The sequence below is a fragment of the Athene cunicularia genome (genome assembly GCF_003259725.1).
Source record: "Athene cunicularia isolate RWA chromosome Z unlocalized genomic scaffold, athCun1 chrZ_part1, whole genome shotgun sequence".
NCBI classification, from domain to species: Eukaryota; Metazoa; Chordata; class Aves; order Strigiformes; family Strigidae; genus Athene; species Athene cunicularia.
The window spans coordinates 24,846,771-24,869,527 of NW_020799142.1; the positions used below are offsets into that span (position 1 = coordinate 24,846,771).

At 43.4% G+C, this 22,757-nt stretch overlaps 1 protein-coding gene across 1 annotated transcript in view; it reads left to right on the plus strand.

Annotated features, from left to right (window-relative positions):
* The first annotated feature begins 315 nt into the window (after positions 1-315).
* PDZD2 (PDZ domain containing 2) overlaps positions 316-22,757 on the plus strand; it is a 139,605-nt gene continuing 117,163 nt past the window's right edge. Inside the window, exon 1 of the mRNA XM_026865822.1 lies at positions 316-1,155. Within this exon, the coding sequence (XP_026721623.1) occupies positions 677-1,155 (479 nt within the window). The 5' untranslated portion in view covers positions 316-676. The remainder of the gene's footprint in view (positions 1,156-22,757) is intronic.

Sequence of the window (22,757 nt, forward strand, 5' to 3'; positions counted from 1 at the left end):
CATGCCCCTTCGGTGGTCCTTGGAGTGGGTTTGGCTGGAGTGACTCCTTCACTTCGGTGACAGGCCTGGAGCTGTGGCAGGAGCATCCCCACGGCTCATCAATTCCCCGTTTTACGCGGAAGGTCAGGAGCTAATGGTGACCTTTTATTCCCTTGCTGAGAAGAGCAGCTGGTGCCCTCAAGTGGTAAATCGCAGAAGGAGTGTGGCTCTGGCCGTGCAAGCCCGACTTTTGGTTCCTGACCCGGGAGGGATACTGGGCTGGGGCTCTTGGACACCTGCAGTGGGTTTGGCACTTTTAACCATGCTGTTTCCCCTTGCAGGACAAGACGGTGTGGTGGCCGTGGTGAGAAGGAGACACTGTTCCCAGTGGAGTGGGGACCCTGACAGCAGGTGTACCTAAACAGCCACAGAAGCTCTGCACTGCTTCGCCCACCGACCTTTCCGTGGGGCCAGCTGCATCACGTTCACACCAAACTTCCTGCCTTGACTGTGCTTGTGGTCAGTTGCAGCCCAAAAAAACGTCCCTGTGAGATTAGATGGGGCTTGTTTTGGATCTGCAGCCCCACTCCATCATGGCCCCGGGGGCTGCAGGGGGCTGCAGCAGGCAACGGATCCAAGGTCTGGGGAGCCGACTGGGGCCAGGGCTGCTGCCGTGAGGGGATGCACAGGGTCAGCGATGCCCATCACGCAGGACAACGCAGGGGTCTTCCTCCCCCTCCTGTGCCAGTGGCTGCAGAACAGCCGCCGGGAGGGGGCCGAGGGGGCTGAGCAGCAGCTCTGCCGCTCGGCTGTCCAGAAGCTGAGTGAGTACATCCAGCTCAACTTCTCTGTGGATGAGAGCAAACTACAGCCAGGGAGCTGCGGGACTTCAGATACGGAGATCTGCACCATGTACCTGGCCCAGGAGATGCGAAAAAATGAGGTTCTTGGTTTGAGCTTTGGGAACATCCCTGCGCTGGGGGACTATGGGGACAAGCGCCGGGGAGGGAAGAAGAGGAAGGGGCATAAGGGACCAGTGCTTGACGTTGGGTGCATCTGGGTGACAGACTTGAAGAAAAACAGCCCAGCTGGGAAGTGTGGGAGAGTGCGCCTGAAAGATGAGATCCTTTCTCTGAATGGCCAGCTGATGGTTGGCGTGGACGTCACCGGTGCTAGGTAAGGGTGGAAGGGCAGCTGCTGGCAGCTGCCTCTCATGGTGCGGTCGGTACTAATTTATGTCCAAGAGCAGAGGTTTTGACCTCTGCTTTCCAGCCCCTGGGAGAGCTCTGGGTTCCTTCTTAACATGTGTAGAAAATAAGTAACAAAAGCGAATCGATAATTAGCCTACATCTGCTACTCGCACATCCACTGGAAAATTTTGAGGGGTCATTATGTCAAAAAACAGTATATTGTAGACATTGGAGGGTCTTCACTAAAACAAGAGTCTTCCTGGGTTTGGATAAAACTGTTTTCTTAAGTAAAAATTAACACAGACTCAGCAGCACTGGAAGATTTTTTTACAGGTGCATCATTTTTCTTGAATCATTTGAGCTGAGGGAAGCTTTTTTGACAGATGAATGTTGTCTGAGACATTTTCAAAGCAAGACATTTTTGTGTTTTCCAGATTGGAACAACTTAATTTTAATAAATTCCCTTTGATTTTATTGCATTTGCTCTCTTTTGCTGCCTTCTGTCCCAGAAAGCTTGAAACCTTTACGAGTTCAAATCAGAAATGAAGGCTCTTGCAATGATATAAATTATTCTTGCTTTTTTTATATCAGCTGCTGCATGTTGTAAAATCAGTTATTGGCCCAGCTTTGCTCTTTGTGGGCCAGCAGACTTGCTCACATTTTCTTTTGGAAAGGCAAAGACCTTTATCTGATAAAGATGAGGGTGCAAATGTTCATTCATACCAAAGGGCAGGAAATCCTTCCCCTCTTGCCAAAGGGAGTTCATCTTGGGGATGGACAGTTTTGGAAACAAAACGCTAATAAAGTTGCCCTTCTTCAAAATGAAACTCTGTTGGTCTGCAGTCTGGGTAATCCAGCACATTTTATGGGCCTTGGGATTAATATGTCATTTTAGACCAGCTGAGAAAGTGCTCCTGCAAGTGAGATTTGTAACAGGGGCACACATTTTAACTGAAATAAGATGTATACTGAAAAAAAAAAAAAAAAAAAAAAGAGTTGAATCTTTACAGATTCTTCCAGTGAGAGTACAGCATTGATGGGAAGACTCACTGGTTATTTGTCGGCTGCTTTAGTTGTCAGGCTTGCAAAGACACAAAGGCCTCAGGGGCATAACACTTGCAAGTTATAATCCTGCAAAGTGCGTGATCTTTGCTCCCAACAGGCAGTGGATGCAGCAGTGGTTTGGGGTGACCATTGCTCCTGATTCTGCTCCTGACTCTGCCACATGAAAGAATAAAATCAGTGACTCCTTGATCTGTGGGTGCTGGGTAGGTCAGCCTGGCTGTGGTTTTGCAGGTGTGATAACCCTCTGTAATTTCATGCCTGTAATTCAGTGAGTGTATAAATATTGGCTCTGTGGCAGTATCAATCAGTGGCACTCCCAAATTTGAGATGTTTTGTGGCAAAAAGCAGTTAGTTTGCTGTTTCCCCTCTGCTAGATGTCACTGTTCCTAAAATCTGAGGGAATTGCTGGGAGTGACCAGAAATAATGTTATCTTATTATTAATGCAAAATGAAGGGAATAATCAATGGAGTCAAAAATGTTTGGATGTCTCTTCTCATCCTATCCCTGAAGGCTTCATTTTGGGCCTGTCCCTTTTAGAAAGGTCTGTTATTAGGCTAGGAAGCTGTGACTGTTGCTAATAGATCCAAGTGCTCCGTTTTCCTTAGTTGACACTTTTTTTTTGGCCATTATGAAGGCAGAGTTTTGGTGGTGTGTGGCCAGTGTTGTTATTCATAAGATCCCATTTTAGAATATTCTACATCAAATTTAGGCCAAAAATTAGGCCATCTCTTAGTCAAAACTTGATTTATTTTCAGCATCCAAAACATCCTTGCCTAACTTACTGTCAACAGCTACTTGCAAGGGCGATGTTGACGGATGACAGTTTGGGACCTTGAGGACACTCTCAGTTTGGAGCGCTTGGTTCTGTCTCTCAGGGAGCTGGCTGGTTGCTCCAACCCCATGTTGTCACCTTGGCCATCTGATCTGCTCCAGGATTCTTTGAGAGTCCTTCAGTAGGTTTCTCCATTGGGGTGATCAGAAGGGACATAATTCTGTCTAGGTTTATAACAGGCTGAAAGTCAATGTCAGCTTGCCTTCTGGGAAGACTGTTTCAGAGGTTTCCTACAGTATTTCCATACTGCTGCTACAGTGGCAATGGCAAGGCCCTTTCCCCTTGGCTCTTAAAGGTGTTGGGGCAGGACAGCACACTAGTCCTGGCTCAGTTTCTGTCTGCCAAATTATTCTCTGGCTGTGTGAGAAACATTTCCAGGTTGATACAAAGGGGTGTGAGTGCTGTGATGTGTGGTGTGATGTACTTAATGTAGCCTGTGCATGGTCGGTGAAATTAAAATACTACCTTAGCTCCTGTAGCATCAGGTTGGATTGAGCAAGCAAAATCACTGCTTGCATGTTTATTACTTACCTGCCAAGTGTGCCAGGGCAGCCCCATCTTGCTTGGTGAATGTGTTGTCTTTTAGGGCATCTCCTGATTTATTTCCATAACAGTGGGGAATTTGGCATGAGGGTCTTAAGACTCTGACACTTTCCTGGGGGTTACCATCTCTGCAGCAACATTGGCAGAAGTGTGCTCACTTACCCTGGGCTTCATGTCACCTCACCTCCAGCTGCATCCCACCATGCAAGCCTTCCCTGTTCCAAGGGGCTAAGCCAATGCACTGGACAATTGGAGAGGAGAGGTAGGGGCATCCTGTCCCTTCTGCTGGCTGTCCTATGGATGTGGTCAGCCTCTAGAGGAGCCACAACAGATCGGGCAGCCCTGGACAGATTGTGCTCTTTTGGCACTGCCTGGTGTAGGTCCTGTGCCTACAGGTTCTCAGGTCTCAGAGCAGTGATTGGGTCAGATACAGTGCAGAAGAAGAGCAGCATGCTGCTTCTCAGAGGAGCCGGCTGTGGGTATCACTCATCTGTCTCTCCCTGCTGGGGAAGCTGAATCCAACTTCTTTAAAGAAAAAAATATCTATTTAAATTTCACCTGATTGCCATGTAAACAGAAGAAGTGGGTTGATTGTTACGGAGCTTGTTTCTTTTTTTTCCTTTCTTTTCATTTAGAGAAACATTATGCAGTAATATAATCATCAACGCTCTTTGCTTAACAGGGTATTATTACATTAGAGAGGAATGATGTAGGTGGTGGCATTTTTGGTGATGTTAGTGACTGAGGGAAAATTATTGCTCTCTTCAGAGTTAGCAAATTGTGTGTGTCTATCAAACACAATTGCAGGGAAATGAGCTGTATTGGAGTACTGAATAAAGGTTAGTCAAAACCCTGCATGTTTATTTATCTTCTGTCTATACAAATGTATCTCCAAAGCACATGGGTTATGTTCCCCCAGACAACAACTTCCTATGTATTTTGGAACTACCTCTCTCATTTTGGGCTATTACTCATTTACTGGAGGGAGGCTGTTAGTGTTTCTGCAGATGACAAATGAATCCTTCACTTCTTGAGCATGACTGAATGGGGCTTCACTGAGCAAGTCCTGCGAGGATCGCAGAAGAATTATTTTGTCATGAATATCATTCAGTTTGAAATATTTGATTACAAATTTAATCAGGCATAGCTGCAGTGCTTGGACACAGCTACAGTATATATCTGATCTTTAAAATCAGTGCTGAATAGATTTCCAAATTCCAACTGTTTTTGAGGAAAGCAGAGTAAGATACATTACAAGTGGTGACAGTGTGGTATAAACATGAGATATTATTATAGTTTTGTCATTGTGGAAACCCTATCACTGCTTTAAAATACTGTGTTCATCATCACCAAAAATGACCATACATTGCCATGTGTGGGAATACAGAGAACTGGCTGGCTTCTTTTTAACCCACAACATGGAGTAACTTCCAAAGAACGAACAGAGAAGTGTTTTGACAGCCGTATCTTTGCACAGTATTTTCATAGTCTCTCCCCTTCAGCCAGTGTCCTGGGGGAGTTGCCAACAATCCTCCCCAGCACAAGATATGGCATACCGAATGTCAAGGAAGTCGGTTTATTTTCAAAGATGCTGAGATAGACCTTGAGAAATCAAATGTTCAATGGTAAGTGAGCTTCAGGTGCCACCACTGAAGGCAAATCTTTGACCTTACCTGAAGTTGGGGTTTCCATCAAAGCCAAGGTCTTTCCTGAGTGTTTGCTGCTACTGCACATCACATCTACATGCTCCAGAATAGCTGGAAGTATGAAGATAATGTCCTGGTCCTCCTAACAGGGCAATGCTATTAGCAGTTGTGTGATATATGGACATTCTAAACACAGTCCTGCTTCTCTCTTAAGTGCTAGCTGCTGATTACAGAGCACAATACTGAATGTCTAACCAAATTGCAGGTCTCAAAATGTGCCAAGCACTTTGTGCTGCTTGCCTGCAGCAGTCAATAACAATCCTGGGCTCAGCTGGATGAAGTCTTGAGGTTCTGTAGCAAAACAGTCTGTGCTGGTGCTGGAAAGCCAATATGCAGCCCATGGCTGTATACAGAGTCAAATTCTGCTCTGAATAGTGGTCTTCAGGAGGCTGCTCTTTTTCTTCATTCCCTTGTTGGGGTGCTGGCATGCAAGGAGAGGCAGAACGGTACATCTGCTGAGGGGATGGGAACAGGGAATGGGTACCTTTGCTGCGTCTGAGTAGAGCTGCTCAAAAATCTGACAGTGTGGTTTGAAAACTGATGTTTCAGAAGAGCACATCTTTCAAGGCAATTTTTATTGAGCTCTGCCTTCCTCAGAAGTTTGAATGGAATTATTTTTTTATTATAAAACTACTTTTCCCCTGTAATAGAAAGATCTTATTGAAAAGAAACCTCCCCCAAATGTGGTAACTCTTTGATACCAAAGTGCAATGGAAAATTTTGCATTTTCCGTGGGGCACTGCTTGCTGCCATGCTGTGGTGAGACACTGCCACTGCCAGAGGCTGGCTGTCCTCACCATGGCCACTTTGTCCCTGCGCTGGTGGCCATGGTTGTCTCTGGAGCATGTGCAGTATTTGTAGCACTGTGTTGCTCAGCAGTGTGCTCAAAACACTTGCAGGTGCTCCAAGGGGCATGTGGGGATGGGATGCTGTGGGAATGGGGAGCGAGGGCTGTACTCCCTCTGCTCGTCAGCTGGGGCCCTCTGTTTAAGCTTTCAGTAACAAATCCATTCTTTAGTAAGGTCAGTCGTTCGGAATGCCTGTGTTATGGTGGAAGGGGAGCTTGTCAGGTTTCTGTGCCTGTGATGGGCTCATGTTTCTCTGAAGTTATTATGGATTTATTTTCTGCTTGGCAAAGCAATCTTCTTTATACATCCTTTTTCTTAGGGAAAAATCACTCCAAGAAAACTATCCCTGGTCATTGCAGAAAGATTTGTCTCACCACACCCCAGCCTCCCGGGCATGTCAGGTTGCATGGATCGATTGCTCTGTTTTACTGTATTTCCTCACCTCCTTCCTAAAGCAAAAGTGCTGCCAACATAAAGTGCTGCTCAGTATAAGCAGCTGCTTTGCCTGGTGTTAGTAGGGCCTTCTCTTGATTATGTTCATAAGAAAATATTTTTGTTTTAATAGGAAAACAAATGGAAATGTATCCTGGCCCTTTGCCCTTGGCCAAGGGGCAAACATTTCTGTGGGAGCTCCTTGTTAAAATATTAACAGCACTGACTACTCAGAGAAAAACAAACATAGTGGTCCTGGAGACTGCAGCCTCCAAATACAATCTCAGGGAATAGATTTCTCATAACTGACCTAAAAAATACATCCAACCTATTGTGGAGTTGAATTAGTTTCCTTTTTTATATCATATTACCAGTCTTCATGCTGCTAAGTGATAGACCAGGGCACAGAGACCGAGACCTGGGGCTCATTATCATGGGCATGGATGAGAAGCATACGCTGACGTGCCCTCTGAGCTGCCTGGCGCGTGAGTCCTGAGGATGGAAAATAAACAGCACGTAGGGATTATGGCTGAGGGTTTTCTCCTCCAGTTGAGCTGCTGTGAGTGGGGAGACAGTGAATGTGTGCTCAACCTGTGCAAAGTAAGAAGAAGCCCATGGATGTCTAATATTACTCAGACACAGTGTACATGTCAGTGTGCTCCTAAAGTCTTGTACGCTGGAGCATGAAGCCCCCTCTGAAGCACGGCTGCTGTATTTTATGCTGATAGTAGCTATTAATTCCACCCTTAAAATACAATGGGACTAAGAAACTAAGAAAGAGATTTTTTTTTTCTTCCTTTCTTTTATGTCTTCAGGAAAGATATGAGCATACTTAGCCACATGTGTTGAGAAATAAATTGCTCTGAAGAAACAAGCTTTATCCCAAATCCTCTCTCAAGAGCCAAAGACTTAAGCAGGTCACTAATACCCAGACTCAGAAGAGATCATTTAGCTTGTTTGTCCTCCTTGCTTTATTAATCTGAGCATGGTTTTGCTCAGTTTCCCCTCCACACCCTCTGATTCCTGCCTTCTCTCTCAACCTCTCTGCACAGAGCCCAGCCTCTGCGGAGGCAAACCCCATTCCGTTGCAGAACGTCACATGTTCATGTGCAGCATCCCACTGCTACAACTGCCTCCTCAACAGGCTTTCCAAACCCCTCATCCTCCTCAACTTTGCATCTTACATATTTCCTTGCTCAGCTCACTTTTATCTAAAACCAGTCCGGTAACAGCTGATGGAGAGACTCTCACTGATTTAAATGGCTCAAGTCCTGTATGTGTTGGCACATTTGTCCCAGAATTTTGGGAGCAATATGCTCATCATTGCCTTCTATACACTGTTGCCACTGAACAACAGAGCTGGCCTCTCTCAATAGAAAGTGTGATCCCCAGAGGGCATACATGTATAATTAGGAAACATCCCCAGGGTCATATGCAGCAAATACTCCCCAGTCCTGGCCCTGCATACTTTCTTTTCGAGGGATTGCATCAGGTTTGAAAAGACTCGAATGTTGGTGGTGTTGCCTTAGAAGGGGTAAAAGCTTCAGAGGTTGTAGAGTGGGTTGTCCAGATAATTTTTGTGTGCTTTTGTTTTGTTCAATTGAGCTGTGAAAGCGCTGCTTAGAAGTCTGTACCTTGTTGCCAAATGTATGGCTGAGCATCTCCATTTAATTTGCTGTTCTGACCACACTGTAATTACAAGAGAACAAGCCCACTGTTAGGGAGGGATCTCTGCCCTCCCCACTCATCTACTGTGGGAAGAGCCTGGCGTGGCAAGTCAGCCTCGTTCCTCATCATTCATCTCTGATGCCAAAGTGCCAGCAAGAGCCCTTTTCCACCCTGAGTGGAATTTTCAGCCTTACACACAGCAAGCATCCCGTGCTCTCAGGTCATCTAGAAGCACAGTCAGGATGCAGCAGAACTTAACTAATTGGCAAACTGCTGGAATGCACAAAATAGGGTCACTTTTTTTCACCACCCAGCCAAGGAGCAGGTGAGGCCTTCAGCCAGAGCAGCAGTTATTTTCACAGCCTCTCCAGCAGTGCATTTGCTAGCACAGAACAGTGTTTTAGCCATCAATAATTAAAAATAGAGATGTTCAAAAACATGAGCAAGGAACATTTTGTGCCCATTATTCTTGCTCTTCCTATAAAGCTTCTGCCCTTACACACCAATTTGCAATGTGCAGTCACTCACAGTGTCTCTTTTAATCTGTAAATGTGAATTTCTCTTCATATTCTGAGAGTCCAGAGTTTTGCAAAAAGCAGGCTGTGGGCTAAAGACTGATTTCCATAAGACAGGAGCACTGAGCTGCTGCAGGAAGAAGAGGCAACTGGAGCCAGGTTACTGGGCTGCAGCGAGATACAGGACAGGTTGTCTCTTCCCACCCATATTGACCAATGTGGCACGAGTCCTGGCAAGGGACAGCTTCTCCAGTCTTCACTGAAATGTTTTTTTCTCATAGCACTGGGCTATGCACACATTATTCTCAGAAGGGTTTGGGGGCTGCTCTGCAAGGAGGTAATGATCATATCTTCTTGCCAACCTCCTTTACCTTTGGGTGGGATGGTTTCTGTCTTGGAAGATGCACTGAGACTGAGCTGTGACCCTCCAGAGCTGAAAGTATTAATGGTGGTGGCAGTTTAAAACCTGCTTATCCCCTGTCACTGGGAATCGGCCAGGCTTGGAAAGGACAGGAGTGGGGAGGGTTGAAAGTTGATGAACAGAAGATGGTTCCACCGGCAGAGTCTGTGCTCAAAATCAGCCTCAGAGAGACAACTTGTCAGTATGAACCTGCTAGCTACGGACATAAGTGAGAAGATAAATATAAGGAACATAGGTGTGATCAGCAGAGAGGCAGGTATATAACTCCAGAGACAGCTGCTACAGTGCATGGCTTTGAGGCCAGGCATTTTTTTTCCTGTGGAAAACTCATTGCTTTTCTTATCTGATCTGACACTTGCCTCCAGCTCCGAGCAGCATCACATGCTCCTTGAAATTTATTTTTCTGTTTCCTTTCTATCAGATGTAGGCTAAGATGGAAAGGGCTTATGTATCAATTGCAGGTTCTGCAGCATCACTCACTGTTCTTGCTGCTTTCTCTGGATGAAATGTATGACACTCAGGAAGATCATCTAGGTCTCCAAAGGGAAACACTTTTAACAGACCAGTAGCAGTAAAAAGATAAGTTGGCAGGCACTGCTAGAAGGTTTGGGGCATCTCAGGAAGGCTTGTACCTACCAAGACAGGACAAGAATAGGGCAAATGTGATTATTAGCAGCAAACACCCTTAAGCATCCAAGACTCAGGAAGCCCAGACAGACTGAAGGCTCATTAAGGCTGTGAGAAACTAGAGGTAGATGGAAAATGGATTCAAGCTTTTTCAAAATGCAAAAGAATTGTTGAAATGTGATTGAAGGGATTATTGTTTCTGCTGATGCCTCTTTTCTATTGTTTAAAAAGGTGCAAGGTCTTTTCCTTTCTCCATAGTAGGTATTACAGATAACTGGATCTATCTTCTTAAAAATACCCTGACAAAACAAAGAATTGATTAATAAAGCAATTGGTTTGATTGTGCTTACTTGATCATTGGTATGGGTTCAGGCTAGCACAGTAACTATTCGATGAAACAAAAGTCAGTGATGTTCTCTTTCTCATCCTCATACACATTGACCAGTGACTCTTTGTGCTATGATAACTGAAGAATTACTAAGTGCTTGCCAATTTTTCATAGCCTGAGCTATTTTTGTTCTGGTAGTGAAGAGAGAAACACAGACATGTGGTAAAATGGTAAACTTTGTGGTACCGTCTATCTGAACACAGAACCTAGATGAAGAAAACGGGCTAGAGGTTGGAGAATTCCTTCCTGAAAACTCACAAATTATAAAGGGAGCCAAACCAGTGTGTGAGGTTCTTACTGAAAATGGTTTCTAACACACTGATTGTTCTGCTGAAAACGACATTTCATATTTTAATCTGTAGAAGAGTTCTACTAAAACACAGATTTTTCTCCGTTTCCTCTAGAGGGCAATGTCATATAAATATTTTAAGCAATTTTGGGGTTGTGTCAACCGGGAATTTAGCTTGCCTTATCTAAGAATTCGTAAGACAGCAGTGAAAAGTGTTTCTTTACATGCTTTTTGGGATGTGTATATACGTAATATAACTACTCTTAGTTTCTTAGGCTTTTTCAGTGCAGTAGATAATCCCTTTAAGATTTGCCTATGTCAGAATGCAGAAAGCGAACTGCTTATGAACACCTGACTCTTACACCCATGCATTTTCAAAGACTTTCAGCACCTACTCCTTATTTAAACTATTGTAAAATAGATTACTATCCAGTCCTCTGAGAATGAAGTTACCAGTTGCTGTAGTTTATGGTGGTACTTGGAACTTCAGTGCAGATGATAAATCTAAATGCCAAGTCTAAGTGGTCATAGAACGTAGGAAACAGAAGGTTACTTCCCTAAGAATTTAGGTTTTCCCAAATTCATTAACTGTACTGCTTGTTTGATGGATGGTAGTAGAAGCCTAGTTTTCAAATTAATTGTCCACATAAACAGCTGATAAAATTAGTGTGAATCAAAGGTAGACACTCTGGGCCTTAATAATTGAAGTTAAGGGATGTCTCCTATTTTCAGTCACTGTGGTGTAAAAAATGGCAAATACGGATTAAGGCTGTTTTGTTTTCCTTAAATCTCAGATGTTTAATTTGAAACACACTTACATGGACACAAACTTCTTTTTTGTTATCATTATCTTCTTCCCTTCTCCCAAACCAACACTGCTAAAAGGGAAATTTGCTCTTGAGTTCCCAACATAAAAATGGCTTTAGGGAAATCCTTTTAGAATTAGTCTCCTTTCCCCTCCTGATGGTGACTAGTCCTCTGGAGCATCACCATAATGGCTTTACAGGATTAACTTGCAAATCCCATATGTTTACTGTATTTGTGGGTTAACATTCTTTGTAAAATATCTCTTCCAAAAAAGTAATGGGCAATCTGCAGTTGCCAAGTTCTCTAAATGAATAAACCTGTTTGTTTGTTTTTCCCCAAACAGGAAAAGCAACTTAAAAAAAGTAAAACACTTATTCCCAAATGTGCTCTATTTGAAAACAAGGGCCTGTGAATAAAAAGAGCAATAGTTGCACTGGCTTCAAAGCCAGCAGGCATTAGGTAGCAAAGCAAGATTTGCCCCCTACATTTAAGTAATAGGAGCTCTAAGAAAAAATCAGAGGTCACAGCTCTTCAGTAGCCTTTACCATTTTAAAAGGCGAGAACTGCTTTATAATTACTGCTGATGGCCAGGCAGAACTTTTTTTTAAAACATGTCTTAATAGGAATATGATGAGGAGTTTGTCAATTTTAAGTTGCTGGGAAATTTTTTTTAGAGACACTAGTGGAAATCAAATATTCTTAGTTTCATTTCTCATGCTGTATGGATCTGATGAAATCTGATGAACAGCTTCAGGTTTGAACTGTATATTCATCACCACCTTAATTTAGGGCTTATGTTTGGATCTCGCTGGCTCTAAAGTATCTGGCAGTTTAATGCTTAATCATGGGGGATTATTCATTGCCTTCAGCTGGAAGGAGCTGTGTCTGGGGCTGTAGGTGTGAGGGAGGTTGATTCACCCTGAGCTGGGATCTCCATAGGTGGGTAGCCCAAGGAATGTCACGCCTGCATGGCTGTAGGCACTGAAGGAACCACCAAGGGTTCATGCTTTCATCTCCTCCTGCTGACTCTCTCTGCCTTCTTTAGTGGTCTGATGTGCAGTTTTCTTGCCCAGAAAAACAAAGTTATGCCTGAGGTGTCTGACAATACCATAACACTTGGCTTTGGTGGAATTGGTTTCTGTTTGCCTCCATGGAAATGGGGAAACTCTGCCTTCCAGATTTTCTTCTACCACTCCGTATCTGACCCAGCAATACACAAAATTGTCTCCTCTCTGATACATTTTTTGATCATTGCCTGCATTTGGAAAGTAAGTGGTATGTACAGCAGAGCAGAAAATTATTTGGTAAACTAGCCAATTTCATCAGGATGAACTATATGGTTAAAATAAATCGGATTTCAATAATTCACAAGTTATTCTGTGGAGAAAGAAATAATAATAGTTAAAAAAAAGTGTACGGACGCCAAATGGATCAGAAGTGAATTCCTAGTGTGTGGAATTCAAAGTCAACAAGGGTTTACTGCAGGGCTCTGCCTTTAGATGGTCTCTGGTTTTAAATAGTGTATGAGAAAAACAGAATCTCAGTGCTTTATTAGAATGATTTTGTGACCCAAATGCTTTGTCTGATGACCTAAGAATCAGATTATAAACTGTGGAAATAAGTTTAAGGGGCATCAGCATTAAAAAAAAATCATGCAAGTCAGTAGAGAAGTAAATATCTCTCTTTAGAAGTGGATTTCAGAAGAGCTTGATAACAAAAGAGGTAAAAGACAAGAGGGTAAAAAACAATTAGGATGGAAGAAGGACATAGAAATTCATTAATTCTGGCTGGCTGAATAATAATCAAGTGTTTTGTCTAATATGTAATTAAATTAGATAATCATTATCTGTTAAAACAGTTCAGTCAGCTCTAATAACCAAGGAAACCAATCCTGAGTCCAGGTGTCAGCTCCCATGCTCCCTGAGGTTTTCCCAGCCTCAAAGATATTCTCTCATTTAATGATAGTATCAATTATAGTATTAAAGAATATGAGGAGGTATATTCTCCCTTTTTATATAAGGTTCAACATGCACAGTGGCACACTTGGGACCAACGGGCCATCTACTACTTTCAAGGAGTCATACGTGACTTGGTGAAGCCAAGTCAAGATATCCTTTAGATTAAAAAATGTCATATACCGTGTTATATACTGAGCCATAAACTGATGTAAGAATCCAGCATGAACTCCACATAAAGAACTAGTTTAAATTCCATGTAAACTTTTGCCTTCTTCACATGTTAGTGGCAGTTGCTACTTGCTTGTAGTTCGTGTTGCTTTCTGCAGTGAGCTCGTGCTGGTTGCCTGCTTTACCTTCCGTTTCTCTTCTGCATGCTTCTATTTTAAATCATTTTACTGGTAAATTATGTTTGCATAAACTGTATATGACATAGAGCTATGTATCTAACTCCTGTCAGGGTCTTACAGCCTAATGGATAACATGTGTGGACTTAAGAAGTGTTGGGTCCTGGTCAAGCCTTTTTCCCCCGCGGCAAACAAGTCATGGCACTGGTGACGGGGAGGTGATGACAGCAGCTTGCTTTCTGCAGGTGCTTGAGCTCTCAAGGGGAAAAGCACTTTATTAAAAGCTGGGTTTTACTGTAAAGTGTTTTCTTTCCAGGTACCTGCCTGTCTGTTGGAGGGTTATAAAGTCAGAGCAGCTTCATAAGGCCTAAAATTCTTTGAAATACCTGTTTCTGCAGAAGTACATTTGAGCAATACAAAGAAGCCCTAGCTTATGAGATACCTGCCTGGTTATGAATCTAGCCATTATACAGTCTTCCCAAGTGTCTCCAAGAGGCGTCAGTGTAAACAAGTGAGACTTACCTATAAGGTTTTGCTAGAATAATGACAGAATGGAAAAACTGAATTCTGTTTTTCCAAGGCCTTGAAGCCAAAACACTGTCCTTTTCTGCACCTAGTGCAGACTTTGAGGAAAAAAAAAAAACAAAACACAACCTTGTTTTTGTCATGGTGCTCCAGCCAACATGCAGCTGAAGCTTGATTTCCAGATACGGTATGTGAGGTTTGTTGTGAAGTGAGAAGGTCCAAGCCAAGCCTGCTGGAGCTGCCAGTTTTCTGGTTGGAGTGATCACTCCAGTTTATAAAACTTCGCATATTATGCCCTCACCAGGTTATCTTTTAGAGCTGAACAGTACAAAAGCCTAGCAGGGAAGCTCTGGATGTGGGATGTGTGTTTATTGAGGAAAAAAGAGCCACTTTGGGGCTTTATTGGGGAAAATGTGGTGAAATGGTTTCCTGTTCAGTGCAACTCTTACTGGGTGAGAGCTTCCTTGCAAGCATAAACAGGCTCCTCAGGAAGAAACTTTGCTGAGGAGGAACCAGTGTCGGTATCAAGATAAACACATGGGAAAAAGGAAAATAGGATTAAATATAACCATCTCATGGCTGCCTGGCCACATACTGGGAACAGCCTGATAATGCTGGGAGGATCCCCCTGCCCCAGTCCCCAAACAGAACCCTCTCTCACGCACACTTCACACATGTTCCCCTTGTCTTATGGTCCCCAGTTTGGCATTCAGGGAGCCCATGGAGGAATGTGCAGGGGCAGTGTCGCAGCCTCAGGCACGGGCACAGGGAGAAGGTTTGTGCTGCTATTCATGTTGTCCAGGAACTTGTGTTTCTGGGGTTCTCCAGACTCCTCTTCTGAGGACTAACTTCGTTCAGGTAACGGGACAAAAAAGTGAACATAAGATGAGGATTTCCATCTTGGTCATGTTTTGCCATCTGGTCTTTCAGCAGCATTCATCAAATTAGCCGGAAAATTGTGTCCTGGAGAAATATCTTGACTGAATATTTAAATTTTAAACTTTCTGTTGCTCTTATTTTTTCCAAGGTCAGCTGCATATTGGAACTTTTAACCTTTAGCTTGTGCCAATTGATCAAAACGTTCCTGTATAGTTACTGAGGCCTGGGAATTTTTTTTTGTTTCAGTTGATGGCAAAATCTTCTCCTGACTTGTGACCTTACCAAATGAAAGCCTGAAACCACAGAAGAGCATTTGTTGTTCATATTACCTCTTCTCTTTGGGTACAGACAAAAGGCAAATTATTTTTCACCCCTTATAAAATGACTTTACTTTTTTCCCTGACATTTTACATAATCTTTGAGGGGGAAGGTGGTAAATCACAAATATTAGGGGTTAGAGGAGTGGTTCCTTATTTCCATATGTGTAAGCATTTCAACAGGGTAACTCAAATAACTAAAGAGGTGACTCTTGGTTTATCACCATGTAAAAAGAGAATTGGACCTGCAGGATGCGTTCTCAAATATGGTCAGCTCCCACAGACTGGTCCATAAGAAAACATCACATCTCCAAGAAAATTAACATGAATCTAAGGACCAGTCATAAATCGCCAATCCAACAAAATAAAGGGATATCTTAGTGAAAAATCCAAAATGGATCAGAAATCTGAAAAAGATCCTGCCTGTGGAGTCCATAAGCACGATGCCTGATATCTGTAATCAGTACCAGATGCTACTGATACTTGGTGTGGAGCCTATAACAAAGACATGCTGGACCCATCCAGCCCAAGCAAGAGGCCTTGCAGATTAAATTTGTATTAGTTGGAGCCTGTAGATTGCTTTAGCAAGCAAAATTGAGCTTGGGTGTTAAGATGATCTGGATCAAGAAATCTAAATTAGGTTTCCTCCTTAAAGAGAAACGAGCACATTTTGGCACTGTTTTTCGTAATGGTTTTAGAAAGAAAATATTTGGAAACAGATGCAGTATGTTTCTGTATATTAAATCCAGTCTGTGAAATAAAACTACTCCCTCTGACTGCACAGAATGGTCAGAAGACTCCTGGAACAAAATCCTTCCTAAATCTCATGTATGTTTTAAGGAAGACTCTTGAAACATTAATAAGTGGCGGGCGGATGGCACGTTCTGACATGCACTGGGAAGTACGCACAGATAAAATGCAGGGTGGTTGGTGGTGGTTAAAAAGAAAACAAGATCTGGGCTTCCACTTGGAATATCATAAGGTATGGAGCACAGCATATTGCATTAATGGTGGCTATTCTAGCATAAAATGAAAGCCACATTTGAAACAATCTCCGCAGCCCTGGTTTAGGACACTGAGGAGAGTAATATAAAATGACTCCAGGGTGGAGCACAGGTTGCTGGAGGAGGCAGCCTCTGCTGTAACCTACATTATTTTTGTAGTTAGGGAGAAGGGAAAAATGTTGCTTTGATAGGAAATCCTAGTGAGCAGGCACATATGGACAAAGTATTGCCAGGGGGGAGTTAACCCCTGAACAAAGAGCTTGTATAGCCCTGCCTGCTACACAAGTCGCACTGTCTGGAGAATTGGCAGTGCAAGTAGTGCCTAAGAATCCTGCTAGGTGTTTGCAGAGGGGTAAAATGCTCCGTTTCCCTGGCTGCTCTGAAAATGCACCATGCCAGACCTTGCATTACTCTCCGTGGAGGTGTATTTAAGTGTTGGCATGTTCCTGGCATCCTTCATCAGTAGAGGGGCTGGCCTTGCTCCCCTGTCCAGCATCACTGTGCAGTCGAGGTTGTGACAGGGGCTGGGAACCAGTACCAGCCTTTTTCTCCGCTGGCCCTTCCATCTCTCATCTTTACCTTATCTCCCTCATGCTTTTTCTGGGATGCCTGGTCTAGTCCCATTTTGTGTCACAGCTAAATCACTTCCAATACTGCAAGTGGGGGAAGGCAGGGAGAGCACTGCAGGCACCATCCTGGAGCAGATTGCTAGCAACATCATTGGCCAAATTAATTTTGTGGCAGATTTGGAAATCCCAGTATGAAACATGGGCAGTAGTGAGTGTGCAGAGCCCTTCCAACCCACAGCAGCACCTCTCTGCCTCTAGCTTGTGGCTGGCAGGTCTCAAATGCATTTTTCCTCTATCTGTTGACCGACCCTTCAGGTTTATAATGAGATGTACATTGCGTACTGTGTGTACAGAGTCTTGTTGCTGGAAGATTCAGGTTGCTGTTCTCATGCAAAGAAAACAAACCCCGTCAGTAGCTGCCTTCCCCTAGGCTGCTGAGCACCCTGTGCAACATTTTACACTCAGCAGAGCTTAGCAGAGTTAAAAATAGTTCTTGTTGTCAAAATATTTCTTGGTAGTAAAAATGTCCTTAGGATACTCTCTGAAATGGTAACCTTTGGACCAAACAGGATAAGAAAAAAATCAGTACATAGTCTCCAACACTGCCAAAAAAAAAAAAAAAAGTTTGTCTTAATTGTGCAATACAGGAGAAAGGTTAAGAGCAGAGAAAACTGGCATCACCTTGGGGAGGGAAAGAATGGAATTTAAATAGAGATCTAAGGGTGAGTACATAATGTAAGATATTACATCTTTGTGAAGTATTTTTCCCTTGGTGCCTGAAAGATAATCTGGGAGAAAATGTCTGGCTCTGTGTAGTGGATGGAGGTCTTGCTGGGAGTCTTTGAATTCAAGAGAGGGGAAAACATGGCCTTTCACTTTTTTTTTTCTTTTTAAATGGATAATGTAAATTCTAAATTTGGCCCAAAGTGTATCCACCCTGGAAAAAAGAATAATCTTAGTGATAACAGATTGGTTTGAGCAGATACATGTTCCTGTGTAGTCTCAAACCTGGTTCAAACTCTGTGAAGAAGTGAATGTATTAAGTGAACTGAAATTAAAATTAAACAGAGGACATTACTGAGAGAAAAGCAAACAGCAAATAGATATCGAGAGATGAAAGATGGCTTGATGATTTTTTCATGTTAATAACTGTAACTGGTGTTAGATGTAGCAGATAAGGCAAATTGCTTTAAGACCATGTGATTTCTACGTTATTACTCTGTTTTATTTCAACAGTACTAGTAGATTTCCTTATACTGTTTTCTGCTCTCCAATCTTGAGTAACTGCTTTGTATTTTGAAGTTAAATACACTATATTTAATATCATGTAAATCTTCACTGTTGGGTACTAAATGATATTGTATTACTCTGGTAATACATACTTACCTGAAGTAGAGAACTGCTGGGTGGAAAGGCTTTGTCCCCTATAGATTTGTAGTAACTTCTAAATAAGTTCTACAAACACATAAAGAAATGAAATAAAAAATGAAGTCAGAGCTATACAATGTAGAAACATTACATCACAGTTTGGAATTTCATGGAATTCCAAAAGTGGGAATTTTTTCATGTACATAATTTTTAAAATGATGAGCTTATAAATAAACTGTATATGCTTACAATCGGCTCTAAATTGGCTGCTTACTAAACTTTGTAAGTGTTTCACAAACAACTCTCTGCCCGTAGAGCTCAACCTCTGGCTAACAGTGTGTATTTGGAATATGTATTCCAGAAAAGGGCTTGTGGGGAGCAGTGGGAGGGGGTTATCGACAGTCAGTCTAACCTCACACGCCCCACAAGAAGACTCCCGAGCAAACAAAAAGCAGTGCATTGGAGAGATTTTCTTAGAATTTCTGTTTTGAAGGCTGCTGAGCTTTCCTATTTTAAATATCAACTAGCCTTGACATAGGAAGTTACAATGTGTCTGTATTTTCGTTAGAAATTAGTGACTGTATTTCAAGTGCTATAGAAATTACAATTGTGGATAAATTAATAGATTAATATAATTGAGAAGTTCAATTCCCCAACAGCTTGTATTTTGCCTGAGAAGCCCTGCCTTCTATAAGAGGAGAAAACAACTCTGACTATAAGCCCTATAAGTAAGGAGCACAGCTGAAGAGCTTGCTGACACACAGGGACAAGACATCAGAACTCCGCTGCAAATCACTGAAAAACATCTCATTTCCTACTATTTGTATGGTGGGAAGAATAAGTGAGCGTTTACCAGTAATTCTACTACAGCTCTTGCAATGGCCTGTCTGCCTGCAATTTGCACATAAAACCCTGCTAAAGATTAAGGGCTGGGGTGTTTTCAGACAGACCTGGAACTGTTTGGAATTTTTTTGGTCATTGGCATTTTTCTGTACACCCCATGAACTTGTGGTGGGTTTGCAGCCAGCACAAAAGGGTGTAACTCCTAGCTGAGGCCTGGGTGGCTCTGGGGGCATGCTGGCTGTGGGCTGTGGTATTCAGTTCTCCAGGGCTGTTTATAGTAGTTGTGTGTTGGAGCTATTAAACTTGCATTAAAAAAAACCCAAAAAACAACAACAACACAAAAAACCAAAAAAAACCTTTTCTTGTTCTTGTGTGCAGAAGAAATGGTAAGGAAAAGGTTTTCTTTGCGGCATTCATCTCATAGTGTAATAGCATGTGGTGCAGAAATGGGGCTTTCTAGACGTGGTGTTTGCAGAGACTTTTAGGGAACTCGATGGTCTAAAAATGCACTGCAGTGACCGAGCAAACTGTGGGGAGATCCACACAGAGGTCAGGGAAGGGATTTTTGTGGCATTGCTGGGGCAGAATGTGGCCTTTGCAGTCCTTAGCTCTGCCTTGGCGTGCTAAACCCTCTTTTGTGTAATTTTTGTGGTTTCTGGCTGAGTTCTGAAGTTTGCTGTTTTCTGTTAGGAAAAATGGAACATCATATTGTTGTTTTGGGTTATATGCGGTCCTGGATGCTTATGTGTTTTCAAAGGAATTTCATTTAAATCTCTATGTTCATTTTCCTGCCCATCAGATCCACAAAAGTCTTGGATCTTAGGAACATGTACCATATAATTGGTTTTATCTCTGTGTGCTGTGTGTCAGGGGCATCAGATATCTGGTGTGCAGGACACAGCAGCGTTGGGAGAATGTAAATGTCTGTGTCTGTTGTAAAGAACAAAAGTTACTGGTGCTTCCAGATTCTGAAGGGAATGCTTGAGATAAGGCTTAAATGTAGTGAGGTTTAGGCACTTGGGAACAGACGTGGCACTTAAGAAGTCTCCTCAGTTGCTTCCTCTAGGTGTTAACTTCTGTACTAACACATTATGAAACTGATTTCAGTGACATTTAGTCTGTACCAGTGCGGCTCTAAGGTGAGTAGATTTTCTGAATGTGAATCAAGAACTTCTGTGTGCAAAGAAATGACAAGAACCAAAAATAACGGCAGTCCCAAAAATGCCATGTAGCATTTTGCCTGAGCAGTGGCATGGGATGCAACTGCAACTTCATTAGTGAAGTACCACTCTGGCTTTTTCTGCAGCCTTTTTTTGACTGCCATGTGAGATAGTTTCATCAGTCCACAGTTTCTCCATCTTTAATCTTCTCCATCCTTCATTTTGTACTCCTGAAATTCAAGCTAGAAAGAAATTTGATGTGGGGCAGAAGAGGATGATCTGTTCTAAGTCATTCTCCCTGTTGTTTGCATATGTATGAAGCCAGTTTTCTTTAGATCGGCTTGCTCTACATGTTTATAAATCAATGCTTTATCTGTAAAAAACCATATGACTCAAATCCTGTTTTGGCTTATATCACAACAGATTACTTTGAAATGCACAGCTGCATGTGTGTGCATAAAATATCTAAACGCTATCAACATTCTCCAAAATAAAAGCTGGGAAGATTTAAGGTCAAATCCCTCGAAATTTCAATGGGAAATTGAAAGACCTAGAAAAGCTGTCACTGAACTGTGAAGTGCCCAGCAGGACTTTTCCTGATGCCCAAGAGCCTGTTTCTGTGCTCTTGTCCAGGGCACTTTGGTCTTGCCTGAGCCTGAGCAGCATATCTGTCTCCTTGTCACATGGGGCCCCCTCATGCTGCATCCCTCCCTGCCGTGCCTCCTCAGGCCAGCCGGAAGAAATGCCAAAAGCCAATGGCAGAGCGATGGGGAGAAATGGGTTCCCACAAGCGAACAAGCACATGGCCAGCAGCAAATGTATCTCAAAGCTGACACCTTCTCACACCCCCTGGCTGCTTCTGCCTGGATCTTACCAGGCAGCATTCTGCATTTTAGTTTGCATTTGAATAGGAAGTTAGGTAGTATTTTGTGGCCCCAAATAGGATAAGCATTACATGGAGTTTTCTGGGCTTGCAATATCATAGGAGACTGTGCAGGATAATCCCTGTGGTCTCATTTCTGTTTATGACTGTAGCCTAAGTAGTTAGGGACGCTAAAGGAGTCATCCCAGAGTGTGATTCCTGCTCCAAAACTCTTTTGTATTATTATAATAAACAGGTCATGGGCACAACACAAGCAGGTTTTAGGGCAGGGCCTCAGAACAAGCTGTCCTCCCACAAGAATGTCCTGAATTTTGGATTCTCTTTTACACAGAGAAATATAGTTAAAGGAAGAGGTGATGGAGAGGCCTTAGAGCTATCTGGAGGCTGTTTACTTTCCTAGGAAAATAATGCTGGTGGGCATTTTGCTCCTCTTGAGCAGAGGCTGCTGAAGTTGCTGTCCATATCCCGGATGAACTCCCCAGCCCCTGTGCTCCTCAGAGGACAGACGCAGCCATCACACCCTCCTCTCGCTGCGCTCAAAATCACGTCTCTGCTTTTTAAATGAAGGGCCTCATGAGGTTTTTTTTTCTCAGGAGATGTCAGGCCATGAATCATGGTTGGAAGGGAGGCCTTTCCTGGTTAGCAGCATTGAGCCCCTGAAAGAGGCACATCACAAGGACTGAAAGCTGCCCTTCAGGTTGCCTCTAGGTATTTTAACCATTGGTGTGTTCAATTTTGGCATCTAATTGACCTCCTGTGCTGCCTGGGAGCTGAGGCACTGACACCAGGCTATCCGTTTTACTCCAAGGAACAAAGCTCAGCGTCTCTTCTGTCTCCCTCTGAACCGTTGTCTTCTTCTCAACTCCTGGAAGGCTGAAGATCACGCTGAAAATCCTGAAAAACAGGAGGGACGGTTCTTTCTGTGCAGGGTAGTACTGTATGTGAGAGCCAGGAGTCCTGTGAGCAAAGCTAATGTGTTAAAAGACTGCTTGACTACAGCATGGGACGTGGTGGAGGTGTTTCATCCTTGTCTATTCTGATTATGGCCTGATCTGCTCACTTGTTGGGCAAATATAATTTTTGGTTAATACGGTTACAGTGGTGGGTTGCCCCTGGTGCAAGTCATCAAAAGGTAACTGTGACCACAGTTGTACAGTTGAGACTCTGGAAGTAAAAAATGCAATATTGGGTATAACCTGACTGCTATGAGGCCTGCTGGGAACTGGCTGCTACACACCTGAAAAATGGCCATGAGATGCTAAATGACAGCCCGTGATAAAGCCACTTGGCTTTGGCACATCAGGCCACGCTCCAGGGAAGAAAACAACCCCTGGCTGTGGCGTGGAGGCGGCACTGGGGATTTTGATTTGGAAGCCCCGAGTGGAGACGTGTTCAACGGGGGGGGCGCGGCGGGAAGTCTGCAGGGTGGCTCCCACAGGAGCGCGGTTTGGACGGAGCAAGTGTGTGGAAGGGAAAAACACGGTGCCCGGAGCAGGTCCCGCGGGGACGCGACTTGTGGCGGTCCCCTGAGGTGGGTCTGGGCCGTCCCCGCGGCGGGGACGGTTTGTGCGGGGAAGCTGCGGGGAGGAGGCGGTC